Source organism: Emydura macquarii, unplaced genomic scaffold (assembly GCF_026122565.2).
Source record: "Emydura macquarii macquarii isolate MOO-44397 ecotype Brisbane River unplaced genomic scaffold, CSIRO-AGI_Emac_v2 contig_1361, whole genome shotgun sequence".
Taxonomy (NCBI): Eukaryota; Metazoa; Chordata; order Testudines; family Chelidae; genus Emydura; species Emydura macquarii.
In genome coordinates, this window is record NW_027131498.1 from 1 (window position 1) to 23,816 (window position 23,816).

Here is a 23,816-nt window from a genome sequence, read left to right on the forward strand (position 1 = left end):
GTCTGTGGTAACAGCAAAAAGTAAAATAACTTGTCGTAAGTGTGGGGGTGTTGGGCATACCCAGAAAACCTGTAGGCGTAAAGCCCAAAACCCTAGTCAGGGATGGGACCACGGCCAATTGAACCCCCGCAGTACTCTGCCTTTTCAGTCCAGTCCTGGCCCTGCTCCTACCACTCCCCCGCCCCTTTGCCATATTTTATCTGTGGGGGGACTGGACATCGGGCAGCTGGATGCCCAATCCGGACGGCCCCAGGTAACCAACCCCAGCCAGCAGCTCAGCCCACTGCCAACCCCTACTCACACCAGAGCAGGGAAGAAATGGCTAGACTTTTGAACTCCATGACCCGCTAGGACTCAGCGGCCCCCTTATCCGTCAGTGCTATGCAGGCGGATATAAACCTCTCGAGACCATATTTGCAAGCATGGATTAGGGGCCGGCCATGCACAATTCTTGTGGACACGGGAGCGTCCGTTTCCCTTACTGACCTTCCCTCCCCATTACTAAACAATACATTACTGTTTCAGAGGTAGGAGGCACATGCATCACTGCCTACAGGAGACACTTGCCTGCATTGTAGCTGACCCATCAGTCGCCCTTTCAGGCCTTGATCATTCTTACCGCATCTTCACTGTGTTAGACATTGCAAACGGCCTTTGGAGCCCCCCCGTGCATCCAGAGTCACAACACTGGTTTGTGTTTACCTTTGGCCCCACCCAGTTCAGCTGGACTCGTTTGTCTCAAGGACCTCATAATTCTCCCACCCTCTTTCACTGGGTTATGGCAAAGGCCCTCTCTTCGGTAGACTGGGCTTCTGCCAATTCTACATGTTTGCAATTTGTTGATGATTTATTGCTTGCTTCCTCCACTGTCTCTGACCACTTACATGCCTGTCAAATGCTGCTCCAGGCCTTAGCCGATGCAGGTTTAAAGGCCAACCCGCGGACAGCTCAGATAGCTCTACCTACGGTTCAATATCTGGGTTACACGGTCTCCCAGGACTCCAAAGCCCTCACTTCAGACTGCCGGATCGCAATTGCTGCAGCCCCGCGGTCGACAACAGTTCAGAAATTACGTAAGTTAATGGGCCTCCTTAACTTTTGTAGACAGTATATCCCATCTTTTTCCACCATAGCACAACCCTTCAATGACCTGCTTAAATGGCCCAAGCCTCCTCGGACCCCATCTCCTGGTCACCAGAGCACGACCACTGCTTAACGCAGTTTAAAACAGCCCTCCTTTCGACTCCAGCACTTGGGTTCCCCCGCCCGTCAGTACCATTCGAACTCTGGACCCACATACAGGATGGCCATGCTATTGCTGTACTCACTCAGAACCACGGCCATAGAACCAGAGAGCCCAGGGAGCAGTTTGTCAGAGCCGGTCCCTTGTCTCCACACCAGGCCAGCTGGCTACTAGCCCCGGATCTGGACTAGGAGCTCTGCTCCCCTAGCTCGGATCATGGCGCTGTCAGAGCTCTGCCACACGCTTCCTCCGGTTACTTGTTGGTCCAGATTAACCCATCCCTGGGCTCTGGGAAAAACCCCCCCAGATCTGCGCCCCACCCAGGAATCCCCTCCACAGCTCCCTGTCGGGCATTTGAATGTCGGCAGCGAAGCTCCAGCGGGTCTGGTTCAGGGACGGGTGCGCTGCCCATTCAGGATTGGCCCTGCACCCATCTCCCACCATCGTAATTGGCAGGGGGGCGCCAGGCCAAAACTGAGTGAGTGGCCTTGTGACGTGGTGCGCGGGGTTACAGCATCACTCACTCACTTTTAGCCCTGCCACCGACCAGCTCTCAGCACCACTGACCACTCACTCAGTTTTGGCCTGGATCCTCCCACCCCCCACCTGAAACAGGGGCGAGCCTGAGCCAAACTGGAGTGAGCAGTGGAACAGCCAACACAGCTCTGTTGTGGGGCAGAATCCCCCGCCCCAGACCCCTATGAACTGGCTCCTAGTCTCATGCCTAGGTTGCCTGTGCCTTAATCCAGCCTGGACTTCCCTTGATCCCTCCAGGGTTGGGGTTCTGGCAGGGAGGGGAGTGGGGGGAGTTGATTCAGCAGCAGTTGTGTCCAGAGGGGTCTGGTCCGTGCTCAGAGAGAGGAGGCTGCGCTTGATCTGTCGCTGGTTTTCATCCTGGGTCAGGAGCTGTTGTGTCCTCCATTGGGATCTGGGAGCCCGAACTGAGCAGCTGCTGCTCCCCCAGTGGGGTCTGCGCTGGGTGGAGACCTTCATTAAAACCCCCTCTGGGCCCAGCCCTGGTGAGGACGTTCACTAGGCCAGAGAGCGAGATTGACTCTGCAGGCCGGTGGTTGGACACCCGCCCGGGAGGGCCCAGTCCCCTTTCCAAGGACTCTGTCATGACTCACCCGAAGTGTCACAGGTTCAACAGGAGAGATTGAGGGAGCCCCCCCCCCATCAGAAGATGCCAGGGGCCGTGGGCAGGGCACTGAGCTGAGTGGCGTGGGAGGCCCCTGTTCAAATCTTTTCTCCCCATCGGGCACAGGGAGAATCTATCCTGGTCTAAGCCCTGGGCTAAACATGTGAAGGAGGAATCACCCGGCACACTTACCTCCTGCGGGGGTTTTGTGTGGAGCTAGGGGCCACCTCACTCCTTCTCACAAGCGCTCAGACACCTGACTGCAGGAGAGGGGTTCCCAGCTGTGGATTCACAGTCAGAGAGAGACGCCTGCTCTGGGAAGGTTTATATCCGGCAGAGGGGCGGGGATCAGACAGTGCCCTCCCCTCAGCATCTCCTCTTGGCTGCTTTAGGCAGCTCCCAGCTAGACTGTCCTACTAGACTAGGGTGTTGTGACTCCTGTTCTCAGTTCCTGTCTCTCCACTTGTCATGGACTCCCTAGGGCAGCCTGGGTGACCAGCTCGGGCTTTGTGGATCCAACTGTTGTTCCAGGGATTTTCTAGACACCAAAAGTTGTCCTTTGCAACACCAAAGTCCATTTGTTCAGCCAGGCCTTAGCGGCTGCCATCCACCAGATCTTGGATCTGCCGACAATGGCAGACCTGGCTGACGCAGATGGGTCTGCTGTGCCCCAAGTGCCCCCATTGCCCACTATAGTTTTCCAGTTTTCACCCAACTCATCAGCCTTCTCCCCATGGCTGCCTAGAACGTTCCCTGAAAGTTTGACTGGATCAGATGCCGCAATCCAAAGCTTTTGCATCGCCCCAAACAGACAAAGGCGTCGAGTTAAGTGCTGGGCCTCACTTTGCCAGGCCAAAAACAAATCAAAACACTGCCTGGCTCCTCAATAGCACTTTTCATCAGCAGACCTCCGAGCCCCTCACAAAACACCGTTACCATTTCTACCACAACTGTGCCACCAAGGTGAACAAAATGCCTCCCCAGCCTCATTGGTTCTACTTCTACAGGAGGCAGGGAAATGGGAGATGGCAGCCAGTGGCATTTCCCTTGCAGTTGATGGATTTGCCTCGCAGACCCATAGAAGAGTCTGAAAACCTGAGGAGTTTGCAGCTCTCGCATGACCCGAAGAACCCCTCAGTGGCCACTGGAAAAGGGTGCCTTGTTCTAGGATCAGGCCTGACAAACTCATTACACCCAATGTTTTCCTTTCATACTATTTATCCACAACGGGTCATGTGAGGTCTCTAATGAAGGCTCCTGTCATACAGATCCTCCTAATCATTACGAAACGTAGGGGCAGATGATCTTTAAGGAACTATGTTTATATATATATGTTTTAAAGCATGAATCAAAGCAGGGTTGACAAACAGGTTTTGCCAGACAAAGGGATAGCAAGTCATCTGTCTCCCATGGTTCATATGTATATTAGCATTGTAGGGGAATGCAACTGAAGCCCAATTTTCTTATAGAAACAAAAGAAGGAGCACTCAGAACAAACAATGGGAGTGCCGGGGGTGGAAGGATGCACTCCAGGGATTTACCGGACTAGAACTGGAGGACAAGAACAGCTGCCATCCTTCCGTGCGGAAGCAAACAGGAGAGCATGTTTTGCATTCATGGAAAAGGGATCCCAGCCGTGGTGGTTAGTGACTTGTTAAAGTTAAGCTCAGACTATCTCAGTCCTGTTATACCTTGTGTTTTATATCTAACCTGCTGGTCTTATTCCTTTGCTCACTTTTTTAAATCTTAGTTAATAAACTCCTGTTTGTTTTCACTAAAAATATATCTCAGCACGTTGATGTTATACTGGAGCTGATCCTAAGTTGAATCAAACAATCTGGTGCACATGTTGTCCCTTTGGGGACACTTACCTGGGAATTTCTGAGTGTCCAGTGGAGAGGGGCTGGATGCTACAGAAGGACACTTCAGAGGCACTCAATGACTAGGTTGCACCTTACTATTAACCTGCAAGGCAAAGTCAGGACTAGCCCAGCCCTGGGGAGTTTGTGTGGGGAGCTAAATGGCTGGGGGTGACAGGGAACCGACACCCAGTTAAGCAGAAGCTCATCTCCCTCTCGCTGAGGCAGGGGGGCAACAAGGTGATGCACAATCCTGGGCACCCTAAGAAACATCATATCCAGAATCTGCCGTCTATGGAGCTCAGGGCTGGCAAAATAACACCTCGAAGAGGCTTCCCAGACAGCCTCCGTGTCCATTGAAGACCATTTCCCCCCTCCCACATTATTCAAAACCAGGGACAGGGGGAGTTTGAGAAACTAAATTCTACTTTACTCTTTTCAAAGCAAGAAATACAAGTTATAAAGTGGGTGACATCATCAAAACCGTCCCCTCCTTCCCCCTCCCACGCACACATTTTGTGTGGAGCGAGGCAGATGCCAGCCTCACTCCAAAAAGAAATGCTTTAGGCACCTGAGCCATCTGACATGCGGCCCTGGGTTCCCGTTTGTGGATTGCTAAGCAGAGATAGTCGCCCCACTGCAGCACAGATTTAGGCACCTATCTGCGAGAGAGGGGCAGGAATTAGGACTCCTTTCCCCCTTTGTTGGCCTCTCCCATTGTCTGGCTTAGATGACTCCCTGCCTCGTGAGCTGGCTTTTGTGAATCATGCTGTAAGGTACCTGTGTTGCCCCTGCATTGTACAGGGAGTTTAGTCACCCAGCTCAGCACTGAAGATCGGTGCTGTTCCTGTGATCTTCTAGCTGCCTAAACATTAGGCCCTGAGACGCTCAGCATTGCAACACCTAAGTCCTTTCATGGATTGCACCCTGTGCAACCAGTCACCACTCTGCAGAGCACAGCTGAGCAACTCCTGATTGATGTGAGTAGATACAGGACAAGAGGCAGAGCACAGGCTGGCTAGTGACATATCACAGTAAAGCCTCAGCTCGCATCATAAGGACATGCAGGTATATTCCCTGTTGGTGCTGGAGGTTCACAACCAAGTAGAGAAGCAAATCCCACGATTCTACCCCCAACAATTGCAGCTGGGAAATTAACAAAATAAATCAGAATTGTCTTGCAGGCTTTAATGTGATGTAATTTAATGTAAATAATTGTCAGATTGAAAAGGAGCTAAGAAGTAACTTCGATAACCCCAGCAATGGAAAAGAGACACATGGATTTTGGGAACAGTTTTTAATGACACTAAAATGGCAACAAAGTCAATGAAGTGACATGTGCAATTTATGAGTGACAGTCTCATCTTCAGTGACGTTTTATAAATCTCTCTGTCCCTTTTCTTCTCCCTTTTCTTCCACACTGTTCACTTTTACTCACCATATTTCTAGCTCACATTTCCCATCCCTGTTTATTTCTGTTTCTCTTCCACTTTCCCCTGATCCCTGTGTAAGCAAGGTCTGAGTGTCTGAATAAAGGGGGGCACATCATTTGCATGGGCTTGGTATCTGCATGAGTACAATTAAGTACTTAGCATAATTTACGTAGGTGTGGAGCATAATGTGAAATGGTTAGCATGGCTGGGTTTGGGTTACAAACCACTTTGTGTTAACTGCTGGGGTAATGAAATGTTGTCCTGCAATTGTATGAACAGATGTCAGCAAAACTGGGTTTAGTGTGTTATGATAGAACACTTCACCCTAAACTAAACAGAGCTCCCCAAGGGTGGCAGGCCAATGTTCCAGCCTGAAAAAGGTGGAGGAGTCTTCTTTTGGGATTGCAGGGGCTAAGTGAAAGGGTTGACCCAGGCAGGGAGTGACTCTCGCCTCCCATTGTTAAAAGGTAAACTTAATAACTCATCTTCAAGTCTTTTGTCTCTTGAAAGCAGGGACATTTCCTGTATGACAGTAGAAGGTTTACCTATGAGCTGAAATCACTAAGAGCTGAAATCATTGGAGCTGAACTTTGCCTGACCACTAACAGAGCTGAGTGGGCAACAGGCAACTCTGGTGGGAGGCTAGCACAGTTGGTGCCAGCCCAGTCAACAAGGGGGGCCGGCACAGTCGGTGCCAGGCAGCCAGCGGTCGGCGGAGGGGCCGGGCACAGTCGGTGCCAGGCAGCCAGCGGTCGGCGGAGGGGCCGGGCACAGTCGGTGCCAGCCCGAGGCGGTCGGCGGAGATCGGCGTGGTTGTTGCTAGCGGTGGGGGACTCAGTGAGGCCCACAGGCAATAGGTGACAGCGGCAGTGAGGGCCTGGACAGGCCTGTGTTGGACTGTTGCAGCCGACGGGGCGGAGTCACACCTGAGAGGTGGATATTGCAACTACAACGGTCAGTACAGGGGCAAGAAGGAAGGGAGAGGCGAAGGACACGCCCTGTACTCTGGGATGGGTTTGGGCTCATTGAGTTCATGAACTCTGTTCGCACTGTTTCCCAAACCAGTGTGGTGTTATCTCTGTTTGGCTATTAAAAGGTTTCTTTCCACACTCAGACTCTGTGCTTGCGAGAGGGGAAGTATTGCCCTTTGGAGGGCGCCCAGGGGATAGTGTGTAATTTCCCAGGTGACTGGGTGAGGGCTCGAGCCAGTTGGTGTTGCATCATTTACAGGGACCCCTAGATATAGAACCCGGCCCTTGCTGCGGCCGACTGGGTCTGGCAGAAGGGTTACACCTGTCACAGATCATTCCCCACTCATGTTCTCCATTCTCTCCCTCAGTTTATCCCTTCCCCTCTCGCTGCCTCTGGCTGCTTCCCCTCTTCAGAGTGTTTTCCTCTTATTTTAATAGCTATTTTACACCATTTCTCCAGGACCCTGTTTATTTTGTTTTACTTTATCTTTCCCTTTTCTTTCCTCTATTTGCTCTGGTTCAACCCACCCTGGCCCCAGGGGCTCCACAGCATTGCCAGCCCCAGAAGTTAAAAATCATGAATCAAAACCAAAAGTCGTGAAATTGAACCTACAAAAGATGAGGTTTCAAAACAACACAGGCTGTATCTGGGTGATCCTGTGATTTGTGAACTCTCCCTGCCCATCCCCTGCGTGTGTGTGACAATTACTGTGGTGCCAGCCCTGCAGCGACAGAGGAAGGTGACTGTGGCCTGCGGCAGGAGCTCTGGCTGGGAGCCCCAGTGAGATCTAACCCCACAGATTGTACAAACCCTCCCTGCCGCTGCGGAGCTTCCAGCTTCTCCCAACCCCCCAAACCTCATTAATTAATGCTGGGTCCAGCCACCCCCACGTCTGCCTGTCCCCAGCCCGGCTGTTAATTCTGCCCCTGCCCAGCCCCACATCTGCCCCTCAGGGCCCCTCTGCTCCCCCTGCAGCTCCAGGGGTTCTTCACCCTCCTCCCCCTCCCATCCCTGGTGCTGCAGGGAGGGGGAAGGAGCTTCCAGAGATCATAGAGATGAAGGACCTGGGACTAGGTAGATGGGAGTCCTCCAGGGTCATAGAGACTAGGGTGTGTGAGGCTAGAGAGGCTGATTTCCTCCTTCCATGTCAGGGACACAGTCTGAGCTGGGATCCTGGCAACACCCAGAGCCAGGGGCGGATTCTCCCGCCAGGGACAGAGGCCGGCGGGAAAGTGAAGATCGGGGCCTGGTCACCAGCATCGAAAAATGTCACCTGCCCCCGGTCACAGTCCAGACACACCCGGATCCTGCTGGGGACCCGGCTCAGGGGCAGGGGGGTCCAAGGGGAGGTGAGAGCTTGGAACTGATCCCCCCACCGCTCCACAGCCCAGATCCCCCCCTCAGGGCTAGGGCTGATCCCTCCCTTCCTACTCACAGACTCTCTGGCCACCCCCACAGTCCAGCCTTGCCCATCCCCCACCTCCACCTCCCAGTAATGTCTCCCTGAGGTGAATCCCTCACAGCCCAGCACACAACGCACAGTGTCAAATCTCTCAGGGTTGTCGGGCAGATCCTGCCATGTGTCTGCCCTTCTCACACTTTTTCCATCCTCAGACAGGACGAGTAGCGGATGAGCCGTGTCTGGATCCAGAGTCACATTTGCTGGGGAGAGAGAATCAGAGCGTTAGGGGCAGAGCTCAGCCCTGGGGGAGGGTCTGATGGTGTCAGTGACAGAATCTGCCCCGCCTGGAGCGTGAATCAGGAAATCTCCTTCCTCCAGGATTTACCCGGCAGCTCTGAGTTGGCAGCAAAGCGCTGGGGAGAGTCACTGCCTGGCAGAGACGAGTCAGTCACAGAGGGAAAGAATCAGCTGGGCCAAGCCTGGGACTTGGAATCTTTCCCCCCTGCCCCGACCTCTCCCCACAGAGGGGCCGAGAGTCTCTGGGGCCCTGACAGATTGTACAACTCAGTGAACATTGACAGAGCTCCCCTCCCCCTCCCCAGCTTCAATCTCACTGTGTCCCTGCAGCCCCTGAGCTGGACTTTGGTTGAGGCCTCCCTCCCGCTGGTATCCTGCCTGCTCTGAAATGTCAGTCCTCGGACAGCAACGGGCCAAACAGGAGCAGGATTGAACATGTCCAGAACTGCACTGCTCAGCAGCATTTGCAACACAAAAGTACATGAGCATGAGGGAGGGGTTAACACAGGGGAAGGGCTCATAGTCGAATGAGGAAGAAGCAATGTGTGGGGGGAGCTGTGGAGTAGGTGGCTGGTGGAAAGAAAGAGAGGGCCATGCTAGTGATGGGAGACTAAAGTGATGTCCTGTTTAACAGGGACAGGAGAATTCTGGTATCATGGTAGTTGGAGAGAAGAGAAAAGAGACAAGATCCCAGGTTGCAGAGCCTGTCTGTGCTGGTTTTATTCTGCTGTGTCCTAGTTTAGCAGCCTGATCACAGGAGCTCCCTGGATCTGTATATTGGAGCCAGGAGAACCTCTGTCTGTGATCAAGGCTCTGTCCCTCTGCTTGGGATTGGAGCAAGGATCACCCACAGACACACTCCCTGCTCACCAAGTCGATATGAGGTCACTGCAGAGCTACTGGCTTCCTCCATAGAGAAGATGAAGGAAGAAACAGAGCGGCATTGGAGACAGGCCACCAGAACCTGGAGAGAAAACAAACTCCCCTGGGCTAGAGGTTGTGGAGCTGTATTTCCCACTGGCTCTGTCCAATGAGTGGAAGCTGCTCTCACAAATCTCTGTCGGGTGCAGAACCCATGTAGGCAGTGGAGAGGCAGGAAGAGTAGCTCCATCTATATGGGGACCCAGACAGCCAGGCAGCATCTGTACTCCTTTCCCCGCTACTGGGTAACAATGCTGAATATAGGGTAAACTGAGGCACACGTGCTTCATAAACATATTACAGAAAATTCCCATCTCAGCACACCTTCATTAATAAGCCAGACCTCTATAGATTCTTGTGAAAAACTCTGAGATTGAGATCTCGTCTGCACTGAAAACTAGACATAGCCACACGTGCCTCTGCTGAGCTCATTCCCTAATTAGAAGAACTTTAGGGGAAAGGGTCTCTGGAAACACCCAAACAGCCCCTAAAAGGTTCAGCCGATCACACACACACCAACCTCTTCCCCCTGCCCAACCCAACACACACACAAAAATAAAAATAAAACAAAGAAACAACCAAGCCTATATACAAATGTATAACTATCGTCAAAACTTGTATTTGTGGAAAGGAAAATTGAAACTTACCAACTTCTCCAGTGAGTTTCCCTTAAAAAATACAGAAATAAACAAATTATTCTCATCTCGTGCTTCATGAGAGTTAGAACACGACATGCTCTAATAACAAAATTCATTAGGAGCATAGAGGGACATGTCCCATTTATTTGGAAACTGGGCAGATATTCTTTATGGATTAAATGAATTGAGGAATGGAAGGGATGTCTGAGTTATGTAAAAGTTGATATGACTTTTCCCCCTCTAACTGAAGAACAAATGTGTCATTTACTGATTTACCACAGGGCGTTTCTATAGGGCCCTTCACTGTAATGTCAAGGTGCACTACACTTCATTAGCAAAAAAGAGATTTGAAGTACGCATATAGGAGCGTAGGCTTTGCAGAACCTTCTCTCAAGTGGGACCAGAGACAGACAACTGTAACCCTCTGAGAACTGGGAAAGATGGGGAGATGGAGGACCGAGCAGAACACAGTTGTGTCTGCTATGATCTGATTGTCTGGTTCACTTTCTATTCTCTCTCCCAACCACCTCTGCCACCACCCTCTATCAATAAATGCACATATATTCTTCTTCTTTATTAGGAGAAGAAATCTGAGAGAAATCAAACTCCTCTTCAGGATGTCAAACGAGAGAGTCCTTGGGTCCCTTCTTGTCTTAAAATCTGTGACTCTATGACTCTATTACTTATCAGTCTTTCAAATTAGCTTTTGGTGTGAATTGTTTCCCCACATTTTATAAAATTACACTAACCCCTCCAAAAAAAATAGTAATAAAAAGCAAGTAAGCAGACTAAAAGAAGTTTCATATTACAACACAATTGTAAAAGATAAATTTAAAAGCGAACAGCTCTATCACAATTAAACAAAGTCCCCCAGGAGGATCCAGTTTGGTACAAACAGTTTCTTGTCAGAGGAAGGATAAAGGCACTTACTTATTTCTTGATCCCGTTTTTCTAAAATGTAAAGAGAAATAAATATATATGTTTATTAGGCGTTTTTCTTTCCTTATGTTTTATTTCTCTTTACCATCAATATCACAGTGAAGTCTGGGAGAAATCAAACTCCTCTTCAGGACGTCAGATGAGAGAGGGACCAGTGACTCCTTCTGCTCTTAAACTCTGAGTCTCTATTTCTAATCAGTTTTTGGTGTGAAATCTATCCAATTATTTCCCCCCCACATTTTATACAATTACAATAATTCCTCCAAAAGGAATAATAATGATAAAAAAGTAAACAAACAAACAAAAAGGTTACATATTGCAAAAAACACTATAGAAGTTAAATTTAAAAGCAAACAACTCCACAACAATTAAACTAAGTCCCCCATGAGGATCCAATTTGATACAAACAATTTCTTGTTAGAGGAAGGATACTGACACTTACCAATTTCTTCATCTCTTTTGCCTAAAAATTAAACAGAAATACACATATTGTTTGTTAGGTGTTTTCCTTTTCTTATATTTAATTTCTCTTTATCATCAGTATGACAGTAAAGACAGAGATTATTTCTATTCAATCTCCTCTTAAGAAGGTCAAAGTAGAGGATCTGGTCATCCCTCCTAGTCTTAAACTCTACAACTCTATTGCTTACCAATTTTTCAAATAAGTTTTTGCTGTGAACTGAAATTCTTCCAGTTTCATCTTTCACCACATTTTATAACGGTACATTGAAAAAGCAACCCCCTCAGTCTGCCACAATACTACTACTACTAGTAGTAAAGCAAGAAAACCAACAGTAAAAGTTTTCATATTTCAAATATTTTAAATGTTCAATTTTAAAACAAACACCTCCACCACAATTAAACAAACTCTCACATGAGGATCCAAATTGGTACTAAAAGTATCTTATCAGAGGAAGGATAATACCACTTACTTATTTCTTGAGCTCGTTTGTCTAAAATTTAAAGAGAAATAAATACATATTTTTGGTAAGTGTTGGTAAATGTTTTATTTCTCTTTATCATCAATAAAACAGTAAAGATTGAGAGATGATTTCTATTCAATCTCCTTTTAAGGAGGTCAGTCTAGAGGATACGGTCATCATGTCTGGTCTTAAACTCTGTGACTCAATGACTCTATTTCATATTAATGTTTCAAATTAGCTTTTGGCGTGAAATTCATCCAGTTTAGTGTTTCCCCACACTTTATATAGTTACATTAAAAAAACACACCCCATAAAGAAAGAATTATAATAATAAAAAACAAATAAGCGGAAAAACAAAAACAGGTTTAATAATGCTAAAAAAAAAATTAAATTTAAAAGTGAACAACTCCACAACAACTGAACAAACTCCCTGTGATGGAGTATACCACTTTAAATCCAAGCCCTTTGGACTTCACGGGGCCGCTGCCACTTTCCAGCCACTGATGGACAGAGTGGCCACATACATCCTACGCAGCCACCTACATAGACGATATCATCATCTACAGTGAGAGCTGGGCCAAGCATATGAAGGATGTTGCTGCGGTATGACGAGCTCTCAAAGAGGCAGGTTAGATGGCCAAGCCATGTCGCCTGGCCAACCAAGAAGTCATTTACCTAGGGTATGCTGTGCAGCGGAAGGGCAGACAGCGCAGCTACAATCTTTCTTGAAAGAACTCCATTCCCTAGTGAGCTACCCTGTCCCTTCCACAAAGAAGCAAGTCCAGCGGTTTTATGGGATTAGCGGGATACTATCCACCGTTCATCCCAAACTTCACTGCCAGAGCTGCCCCTTTGACAGGCTGGTTAAAGACACTGCACCCAAAAAGGTCCATTGGACTAAAAACCGTGACAAGGCATTTAGGGCAATAAAAGACTCATTGACCCAGCAGCCAGGAGAATTCCACTCAGACTTCTAAAAGTCCTTTATTCTCCAAAGAGATGATTCAGATATCAGACTCAAGAATTTGGAGGAAGAGAACGCTCTGTTCTCTATTTCAGCAGGAAGCTGTTCCCACAGGAGCTAGCCTAATTGAGCTAAAGGAAGGAGTCCCTGGAGGTTAAATGAGCCGTTGATGCCCTAAGCAATTATCTGTAGGGACAGCCCTTCCACCTAGTAACTGACCATGCCCCACTCCACTGGCTGAACTCAATTACACACCATAACCCAGGTAATATGCAGCGGTATCTCTCAATGCAGCCATGTAGCTTTCAGCTGGAACATCATTCAGGAACAGAAAACAAATATGCTGACTTCTTATCACAGGATGGAGGGGACACGAACTGGCCCTAGGACACCACAGCCCAAAGTCTGAGGGGAAGAGTGTGTGAAGGGATAGCATACAATTCTATCCTTGGCATGAAGGGTGAAAGGACGATACTGGGGCCAGGTATCCCTGACCCACCAGCCCTGCAGATCATGCTCCAACTGGGGAAAGGGGTGAAAGGGAGTAATCCAGCTCAGAAGAGAGAGGCTGAGGAGGACAGACCTACCCTGAAGGTCCTGACAAGAACATAAGAACGGCCATATTGGGTCAGACCATTGATCCATCTAACCCAGGATCCTGTCTTCCGACAGTGGTCAGAGAAGCCTTCCAACAAGGCTGCCAGAGAAGTCTCCCCAAGGGACTGACTGTATGCTTAGCCTGGTTGGGGCTGATGCTTTGATTGCCTTTTCTTTTCCTTTTCACCTTATCTTGGACGGGAAGCTGGAGGAGAACAGCAGAGGGTAGGAAGTGATGCAGAGAGGGCGACTAGAGGACCACTTTGGGGACCAGACATTGTTGACCCTCCTCTTGGGTCAGAGCCAGGTGGAGTGGACGGGCCTGGACTCCCCTACCACTGCCTGACTCCCTGCTCCTCTGATTAAAAGAGAACCTGGACGGCAAGACCTGCCCACTGGGAGGGGGCACTAAGTATTCTAACCACTAGGTCACCTAACCCAGCGACGACTCAAATTACACTCCCACATGAGCATCCAATTTGGTACAAAAATTTCTTATCAGAGGAAGGACAATGACACTTGCCAATTTCTAGATCTCGTTTCCCTACAGAATAAAAAGAAATACATATCAAAGTTTATGAGTTTTCCTTCCCTTCTCTGTTGTTTCTCTTTATCATCAATACAAATATTAAGGCAGGGTGATTATTTCTATTCAACTTCTTTTCTATTGCTTCTTCCCACACCCCAAATAACACTGTGGTTTGAAGTTTCTCTAATTTAGACTTACTCCAAATTCTATAAAACTAGACTCTGTCAAGGGCCACACCCCATCACAGACAGGAAAAGACGAAAACTCCTCTGGGCTCAAGTGCTATTAACTAGGCGTTGCTGCAGGGCCTGCTCCACTAGGAGGACATGATCTTGAAAGGGAGAGTTTGTCACAGGAAGGGGGTGGCAGCCAGGCGGAAGGCTGCTGGAACGCAGAGGTAGGCGATTCTTGCAACAGAGCTGCTGGTAGGAACACAACTTTTGAACGTTTGCTACTCAAAAGGGCCCTTCAGACCAGGTCCAAGCTGACTGCAGCAGGGAGTGGTTGAAGACAAACCCTGTCCTGGGGTCCAGCTGTCCAGACTCCATTGGCGCACTCCTCAGGGATAAACACACCTCACCGAGCGTTCACAGTGACGCTCAAAGAGCGCTGTCAGAACAGTCAGGTGTATTAGTCACATGGACACAGCTGCCTAGGAAGCCCTCATATTCTCACCGAGAATGAAAGGTTAAAGCACAGACTGTTCTGGTCAGGCCAGAGCCAAGCCGAGCTGTAGTGAACCTCACTGTTCTAGCTCTGTCTGTCTCTCTGTCTGTCTGACCTCCTTGGTCAGAGCCCAGGTGAGAGCCCCGACTCCTTCCAGCAGCCACCACCTATCCCCCACCTCACACCTCTCCAGTCCTTTGCTCTTGACCTGGGGGATGTTGCTCAGCTTCCCTGCTCAGGTGTGAGGAAATCCATCTGCCTCTGGGTCCTTGGTTGCTAGGAGCCAATGTCCAGGTGACTGGAGTTGCCATGGTCTTCTCAGATGCTCTATCGATATAGGGACTGAGGCCCAGACAGCTAGGCAGCACCTGTACTTATGTCTCCTACCCTGCTCTGAGAGCAAACAGTCCTTTCCCCCTACTGGGTAACAATGCCGCATATAGGATAAACTGAGGCACACATATGCTTGATAAACATATTACAGAGAATTCCCACTGCAGCACACCTTCATTAACAAGCCAGACCTCTGTAGATTCTTGTGAAAAACTGAGATTGAGGTATCGTCTGCACTGAAAACTTGGCATAGCCACTTCTCTCAGGTGTGTGACAAATCCACACCCCTGAGACATGTGCCTCTGCTGAGCTCATTCCCTAATTAGAAGTACTTTAGGGGAAAGGGTCTCTGCAAACACCCAAACAGCCCCTAAAAGGTTCAGCCGATCACACACACACCAACCTCTTCCCCCTGCCCACTCCGACACACACACAAAAATAAAAATAACTCAAAGAAACAACCAAGCCTATATACAAATGTGTAACTATCGTCAAAAATTGCATTTGTGGAAAGGAAAATTGAAACTTACCAACTTCTCCAGTGAGTTTCCCTTAAAAAATACAGAAATAAAGAAATTATTCTCATCTCGTGCTTCATGAGAGTTAGAACACGACATGCTCTAGTAACAAAATTCATTATGAGCATAGAGGGACATGTCCCAGTTATTTGGAAATTGGGCAGATATTCTTTATGGATTAAGTGAACAGAGGCATGGACAGGGATGTCTGAGTTATGTAAAAGTTGATATGACGTTTTCCCCCCCTGACTGAAGAACAAATGTGTCCATTTACTGATTTACCACAGGGCGTTTCTATTGGGCCCATCACTGTAATGTCAAGGTGCACTACACTTCATTAGCAAAAAAGAGATTTGAAGTACGCATATGGGAGCCTAGGCTTTGCAGAACCTTGTCTCAAGTGAGACCAGAGACAGACAGCTGTAACCCCCTGAGAACTGGGAAAGAGGGGGAGATGGAGGACCGAGCAGAACACAGTTGTGTCTGCTATGATCTGATTGTCTGGTTCACTTTCTATTCTCTCTCCCAACCACCCCCGCCACCACCCTCTGTTAATAAATACAAATATATTCTTCTTCGGTTAGGACAAGATCAACAGGTCACACATTCATTTCATGTTCACTTCCTAAATTGCCCTTTTTTATTTATTATAATATAACCTTTATGTCCAGTGTATTTGTACCTCTGACAGTTACCTTTCATTTTAAAGTGATAAATAACGAGGCCAATCAAACAAACAAACAAAACCATCAGGATCACACTCAGAGCCACCATCCAGGAATTCACCCTCGGGAAAAAGGGATCTGAAAAACAAAACACCCAGGACTTGCCTTAGTTTGGAAGCGGTGACTAAAGGCAAATGTTTTTATTTCATACAAATACATAGATAGTGCCCAGCAGGATTTGTGCGAGACAAGAGTGAAAGAACGGCTATATGTGTACTACACAAACGACCAGAAACTGATCTTAAAAATGGCTCCAACCAACACAGCTTTAACACTGATTTATCCTTGAAAAACAGGCCTGGTATGATCATTGCTATTCAGAGAGCCGTAGATTTCAGGGCCAAATTATCTGCTCTTAAAACCCTTTTGACTTCAAAAGAGTTACACCAAATAATTTGTCCCTTAGTGTTCAGCAACGTTCAGAAATTGCCAGATTAATGAGAATATTTTTGAAAAATCTGCCATTACCCTCAAATATTTGGAGAAATCACACTCACAATTCCTAAAGATATTGGTGCAGCAAACTAACTAATTTTCATTTGCTGGTCTTGTGTTCACAATGATTCAGTCACAGACTCATAGACTTTAAGGTCAGAAGGGACCAATATGATCATCTACTCTGACTCCTGCACAACGCAGACCACAGAACCTTACCCACCCACTCCTGTAATAGACCCTTAGCCTATGACTGACTTATTGAAGTCCTCAGATCATGGTTTAAAGACTCTGTCATGCTGGCTGGATAAAGGGGGCCTTAGAGGTGTACTCAGGAGCTCTGATTAATCCCTTCTACACCAGTCTCACGTTGGGATGTCACGCTGGCTGGATTGGGAGGGAGGGGGGGCATTTATTATATTGTTTGACATCAGTATGTCAAAATCATAGTAACTCATGTAAGATTGGCCATGTCAGGTACTGTTAGAAAGGCTGTAATGTGCTAAGTAAGATGATGATGTTTATGTTCATGTGTTATATGTGTAATGAATGTTATGGATATGTTTGATATATCAGTATTTCAAATTGTGCTGTCTGGGTAACATCTCAGACAGGATGGCTGCAGCACTAGCCTGCTTAATGGCCCATTGAGATATTCACAGGTGCAAGGGGCCCAGGGGGAGAATCCAGGGATACACCTGATGAGTCACCAGGACTTGCTCATGTGACTCTGGACTCCATTTTGGTTCCTGTGAAATTCCACAAGCAGCATGGCAAGGGCCAGAGGACATAAAAAGGCAGAGGCCTGGGAGCCATTTTGTCTTCAATCCTGTTCAGCTTCAGCCACCTACCTACCTCTGGATGAAGTCCTCTGCAACTGAAGCTGTGAAGCAAAGGACTGAGACCCATCTAGGTACTGGATGTACACCAGAGGGACTATACAAGCCTGCAAACTCCACAGTTCTTCTAGAAACCTGATATATCTGGACTTTCAAATCATTTGTATGTGAGCATAGAGTTTAAATAACTGATCTCTTTACTGGACCTAGTGGCTGATTGCGAGCCAGAGACTGAAATGCAGTAGAGGGGGCTGTGTGTATTCGTGTACTGGCTTGTTGATAACCGATTTGGGGAATTAGAAGCACTGTTTGTGGCTGGTTGGGAAGTCTGACTTCAGTGTCACCCACCAGTGCTGGGAGAATCTGCTCTCCTTTTGCAGCCTGCCCTGACATTGGCATTTTCAGGTGGCTACCCTAGGCACAGAAGAGTCACAGACTCCATGATGGATATAACCAGGATGTACTTTTCAAATGTGCCTGAGGCCTTCTCTGGTTTGTGCTCTGATTTAGTGAAACTGGGGCCACCCTCTTATGGAGTCATTTTTAAATTGGTTCAAGAGTTGACAACCTCTGTGGGTTCCACCAATTTATATAAATTACTGCACAAAACCTTAAATAATAAATCAGCCTAATAGTGCCCTGCCTCCAGTTAGCTGAAGTCAGTAAGGAATTGACTCAAGATAAATCTATACAGGGCACGCTGAAACTTGTACAAGTGCTCACCCAAGCAAGTGGCATTGATTAACTTAATAGTTAATAAGTGCAACTTTTGTGTGTAGACCAGGGTAAATCGAGTCCCTTTGTGGATCTGGACCAAAGTAACTTAAGTCAATAGAAACAACATCATCATATGATTTAGGTGACATTTCACACAACAAATGAAGAATTAATTGGTGCAGCAACAAGGTCACAAACAAGCCACAGTACAAAATTTACCATATTTAAATAAATCATTAATATGAATTTAAGGTTGCAAGAATATATTGTGTCAATGGATTGAGTGAAAGTTTCTTCTAAAAAATTGTGGAAGTTTTGTGTGTGTGTCTGTGTGTGTGTGTGTGTGTGTGTGTGTGTCGTGCACGTGAACTAGAATATCAGGAAAATCAGGCTTAATATTAAAATTACATGAAATCCAAAACATTCATAGTCTCAATACTCCCAATTAAGGGAATCAGGCTGCCTAAACTGTGACCCCGTAAAGATACCAGCCTCCCATCTTCTTTGTTTGTATGTGGATTATAAAATACCCAGCACAGATATTTCAGTTCTTTTCTTCCTATGTCATGTTTTATTTCTAGCAATGGTGAGTTCAGGGTGGGATTTGAATGGTAACTCACCTGCTATATAAACTGCCGATTCCTTGTCTTGATTGAGAACGGTGTTTCTGATGCAACAGGACAAGTTTTGGTTTGACTGTTCTTTTACAATGATAGCAGTTTCTGTGTCAAACAGGTTGTTATCCCTTCGGGATTTTGTTTCAGAGAGTGATGGTAAATGTCGCCCATTGAGATCTTCCCACAGTACCTCAGGCTCTGGGTACCAACCAGCTGATCGACAAACCATCCGGATCCCTCCATCCTGGTGACCCTCAACAGAGATGAGAGGAGCAGAGCCTAGAGCTAAGGGGGAAATAAATAAAGGTGTTAATTCCATGAGTTATTTTATAAGGCATAAGGGAGGAGGGACAGTTTGTGGATCCCTTTCTCACACTAGAAAGCACTATTTCATGTGGGTAGCCAATTGAAGATTAAATGGATAATGGAATCTCTGAAATCCCAATGCTCAAGAAATATTTAAAATATTTAAAATAATATTTAAATATTTAAAATAATAGCACTGAGTGAGTGAGAAATATTGTCCTCTCAAGACAGGAGGAACTGAATGCGCAGCACCTTTGGAGATATGACCCCTTCATTTAGATACCCAAATGGGATATGAACTTTTTGAAAATCTGATAGTAAGTGCGTTGGATAGATATATTTATCGTAAAAATAATCTAATTGGCTTCATGGTTACAGTATCAAAGCAGCAAGGGAGAAAGATCCATCTTGTCTAAGAGTGGTAAATACATAACTCCCCACCACCACCATCACCATTATACAGTTTCGGCAAATAAGAGGACTGCATCTGATTTTAACTACACCCCTAAGTAACAACCGGTAGTGAACCAATCAGAAGGCCATAAAAGTCTGGCAATCCCACCTTCGCCACACATCCTAGAAATGCCTGCAGAGCAACTGGAAGGCCATATTTGCCCACAAGTCCTTTCCCCCTTAACTGAAGACCCCTTTTGGAGTCAACCAAGATTTGGCAGGAAAGTGCCTCGGCCATCCTGAAAATGTTTTTAATAACATGTCGGGAAGTTGTCAGCATATTTTTCCCTACTATGAAAGTGGCTGTTTGCTGAAATTTAGACACACCGTATTATTGTGAAATATTTTACAAGCAGGGAGTCACAGTTGTTGCAATAGGAAAGAATAAATCCTGCAGACCATGCAAAGATAAAACTGTCACCAACCACTGACCTGCTACCCGCAGTTCCAATATGGCTTCTTCATAAAATGTATCATCTTGAACAAAACAGCTGTACTGTCCTTCATCAGAGGGTCTGATACTGAGAATCCTCAAGGGAACATTTCCATCGGTGAGTCCAGCTTTCGAAAGCTCCGTCCTTCCCCGATACTCTGGCATCTGCCCTTCATCCTGATCCTTCCCATCACGATACAGGTGCACAAAGGAGAAAAACTCAGACCGGAACCATCTCACCTCCATGTTTGCAGCGCTCATCCTGGGGGACAGGTGACAGGGCAACACAGTGTCCTGACCCAGGATGGCAGTGACAGGGTCACGGGGTCCAATCACTGTGAACTCCGCTGGAAAATGAATCAGGAAAAAAATAAAATAAGCTCAGAGGAAGGTGGGAATTGGACAGGAAGGACACATCCAACAGGTTCCATTTGATACAAACTTTCCAAAAAGTTCAGGCAGAGGCAGACACCGGCATGGAAAATTTCAGCCTGAATGTTTCAGGGAGAGCAGTGCTCATGTGCAGTGGGGGTGGGGCTGTGCTATAAGAACACTCAGCTTCAGTGCATGGCCCAGACACACAGCACTGAGAGGGGGCGTGGAGCTGATAACAGACAAGCTTGGTGCATGGCAGAGGCACAGAGCACTGGAGCGAGTGGGGAGCTGAGAATAGGCAGTTCAGTGCATGGCACAGACATGTGGTGCTGACACGGGGTGGGAAGCTGAAGAGGGGTGCGTTCAGTCCATGGCACAGTCCCACATCAGAGAAACTGAGGCAGAGAAGTGGGAATGGACGTGCTCGGTGTGTAGTTGAGACAAGCTTCCTATTCAACAGCCTGTTTTCCTAAGTGCTCTCAAATTGACATGCTTACTGCCATTGCCATGACATTCACGGAGCCTCACCGGGGCTGGTGGGGGCCTTATCTGGTGTTCTTTCACCATGGTGCTCCTGAGACAGAGCCCTATTGCTACAACCAATTGTTGGACTATTAAGGCTCAATACTTCATACGATCAAGAGACCAAATAACCAAACTTAGCCAAGTGTGTTGCCTAAAGACAAAAAAGTTCACTATGAAAAGGAGAAATACACACCCTCCTTCCGGGAAGCAGTTCTTATCTGCCAGTGTGCTCACCTAACACAGAAGGTGTGCTTCAAAAATACACCCCCCAAAACCACTTATATTTATATCATGGCAGTTTACAAGTGAAAAATCTCTTTATACATCACCTGAGAGCCAACCCATCAGTGAATGCGTTGTTACTTGTTCTGTACATTCCTCTCTGTTTTGGACACCATATTCACTACCCAGGGGGGTGTAGAGGTACATCCCAGCTATTGCAAGGACGCACCATTTATGTCTTGGCTTTGAAAGGCTTCTTTTTTTCTATTGTGAATGCTAACTGCAGCTATACAATGTATTCTGGGATATTTGATATTGGTGAACAGATTTGTGGGAAAAACATAACACAGTTAACTTAACTTCCCAACACTTTACATATATATAATGCATGTTATAGGACCAACGTGCACTAATATCTAATAATATGCTGCATACCACACCTAACATATATGTGTTAGCGAACAGGCCAATAAAAAGTCACATGACATCTATATATTCTGCTTCTTCTTATGCTTTTGTGCACATGTGAGTCTCAGACTATGGCTCTGATCTTTTTAACATCTGAAACCCACTAAATTATTCTTTTTTCTCATTATTTATTATTGTTATCATTAAACTCATGAATAAGTATCCATCAATGCTTTGGACATCCTTGACAATCTTTGAAAAATACTTGTGTGAAGAAACAGCCCTGTACACTGTCCGAGGAGCAAATAAAAGAACCCAGCAGCAACACAATCAGAGCAAAAATTGAATAATGAAGTTGCTGATCTTGCTGTGTGTTTAAGTTTACACACTGTGAAAAGTTCAATTGACTTTGAGTTAAGCATGTTGTTACGACACTTCAGGGGCCTAAATAAATCCTCTAAGAAACAGCAGACACAGTGCGGCTTCCTACCTGATTCCATCTTGTGAACATAAAATGTAAGGAAGAAAATAATAAAACCAGGGAGAGGGGAGCTGGCTCTGGAGTTGTGGCAGAATGAGAGAACCTTCATCTTCACTGTAACTTGATCTAGACAACAGGAAGAAGGCAGAAAAAACGTAGGATAGTGAGCATAACTCTGATTAACATTATATCATTAAAGACAAACATTATAGAGGCCACATTAAATAAAAAAGAAATAAATACATTGTTCAGTGAACTCTTTCATATTATGGAGGTAGAAAAGCCATTCGATAAAGTTGAAAATGTTTTTCCTTTATGAGTCTGATTTTGTCCCATCCCTGCGAAATCCACATTAAAATAAATTCAAGTCAGTGTAAAAGTTGGTAATAATTTCATCAAAGGAGAAAAAAGTTTTGAGGAATGAAAAAGACTAGGTGTGTGTGTGTGTGTGTGCATATATGTGAAAGAGAGAAAGAGAGTCTTGATTTTCTTTTACCCATTTCTTTTCTTTCAGCATATCACAGGTTAAATGATTCAGTCCCATAACCAGAGCTATAAAATAACAGAGAAGAGAGAGAAAGATCCTGCAAGGAATAAATGTCTAGTAGGAGTTATAAAAGAACAATGGAGATAGTATTCAAGTGACAGAAGCTCACCTTCCTGATGAATCCTGGAAAGTTTTGAGATCTCAGGTTTTCTAAAATCCTCATCCGTTCTCTTCTAGTTAGTTTACATTGTCAGTGACTATTTCCGTTATGAGGCTGCAAAATTAATTCTTAATAAAAAATTACAGAGGCAAAGAGCTGAATCCCAGTCTTTCCTTCCATATTTCTGCCAAAACTGTCTTTTTTCTTTGTCGGACACTGAAGAGAAATGTGTCTTTCTCGATTCCTGCACAAAGATAGGAAGCGAAAGTAGAGAAGTAACTGGAATGACGTGGTGATTTCAGTCCCTATCTCATCCTCGTTACACTTTGGGGATAAGGCTCCTCTCTCCAAGAAGCCCTCCTAGGGTGCTAGTGTTCATGGCAGCAGACTCAGGTTTCCAAGTGCCTCAATCTGGCTGAAGGCGAGAACTGCTAAATACTGTCATAATATTCATTATATTTTTCATCTCATTCTCCAAATGGAAACTCCCCTTTTAATTACTTCAGAATAAGCAACCTTTGTACTGCTAAACTGAGGTTTATGGTGAAGCCTGTGTCTTTATTGCTGTAAGGTCTGAAGGTGAAAGCCCAGCCCATCTCTGTTCTCAGATCAGAGTCTAACCAGGATCAAACAGTGTTAGTAGATTCCCAGCTCGGATGGTCCGTGCAGACACGGGGCTGTCCTGGGCCAAGTCATCACCGCAGGTTCCTGAATCCCTGAATCAAACCCTCCAGGTTCTTGCTGCTCCTTTACAAGTGGGCAGCGCATTGATGGGGTCAGACCAAGACAATCCCAGTGCGATGGTTTCACAGGTCCATGTAACAGTCTGACATCACCTGAACAAGACTTGAAACAGCAGGGAAGCCCTGACTGCATAGAATAGACTGAATAGACTGAATAGAGTTAATAAACAGACCAGGTGGGGCAGGGTCCTTTCTTTTATTGGAAAACTTCTGTTGGGGAGAGACAAACTTTCCAGCCTCTCCCACTTCTGCAGCAGGACCATTCAAGGCCCATTAACACCCCTTCTCCTCAGCGCCACGTCAGTCTGAGCTCTGTGTGTCTGCGCCCTGCCCCCAGCATGCCATGTCCCAGAGCTGAGCTGAGCCGAGCCAACCTGCTGGTGCGCTGGGAGCAGTCCAGCCATCCAGGCCCCACAGAGAACTGACCCAGCCCAGCTGGGACTCTCTCAGCCTGGTCCCACTCAAATCACCATCCTGTACTTCGTATTCCCCCCCCCCCCAGCACTGCCCATCAGCCT

The 23,816-nt window shown here is 46.7% G+C and overlaps 2 protein-coding genes across 2 annotated transcripts; both read right to left on the minus strand.

Annotated features, from left to right (window-relative positions):
• Positions 1 to 5,631: 5,631 nt before the first annotated feature.
• LOC137155381 (butyrophilin subfamily 1 member A1-like) lies at positions 5,632 to 9,257 on the minus strand. Its single transcript, XM_067551579.1, has 3 exons — positions 9,215 to 9,257; positions 6,967 to 8,307; positions 5,632 to 5,743 (listed from the first exon to the last, which is right to left on the minus strand). The coding sequence occupies exons 1-2, from the start codon at positions 9,255 to 9,257 to the stop codon at positions 7,793 to 7,795; spliced, it is 558 nt and encodes a 185-aa protein (XP_067407680.1). The 3' UTR covers positions 5,632 to 5,743; positions 6,967 to 7,792.
• A 1,502-nt stretch (positions 9,258 to 10,759) lies between these two features.
• LOC137155382 (butyrophilin subfamily 1 member A1-like) lies at positions 10,760 to 22,032 on the minus strand. Its single transcript, XM_067551580.1, has 9 exons — positions 21,918 to 22,032; positions 19,897 to 20,244; positions 18,709 to 18,990; positions 16,068 to 16,175; positions 15,385 to 15,405; positions 13,850 to 13,870; positions 11,775 to 11,795; positions 11,285 to 11,305; positions 10,760 to 10,854 (listed from the first exon to the last, which is right to left on the minus strand). The coding sequence occupies exons 1-9, from the start codon at positions 22,015 to 22,017 to the stop codon at positions 10,760 to 10,762; spliced, it is 1,017 nt and encodes a 338-aa protein (XP_067407681.1). The 5' UTR covers positions 22,018 to 22,032.
• Positions 22,033 to 23,816: the final 1,784 nt, after the last annotated feature.

Bases quoted from the DNA above. Each gene is read 5' to 3' on its own strand.
- LOC137155382 (XM_067551580.1), bottom strand. From the start codon at position 22,017: ATGAAGGTTCTCTCATTCTGCCACAACTCCAGAGCCAGCTCCCCTCTC. The intron at 18,991-19,896 runs GTCAGTGGTTGG...TTTCCCCCTTAG, and splicing joins ATTGGAACTGCGGGTAGCAG to CTCTAGGCTCTGCTCCTCTC. The intron at 11,796-13,849 runs GCAAGTGTCATT...TTTAAATTTTAG, and splicing joins GAAACGAGATCTAGAAATTG to ACAAACGAGCTCAAGAAATA.
- LOC137155381 (XM_067551579.1), bottom strand. From the start codon at position 9,257: ATGGAGGAAGCCAGTAGCTCTGCAGTGACCTCATATCGACTTG. The intron at 8,308-9,214 runs GTGAGCAGGGAG...CTCTCTCCCCAG, and splicing joins AGTGACCTCATATCGACTTG to CAAATGTGACTCTGGATCCA.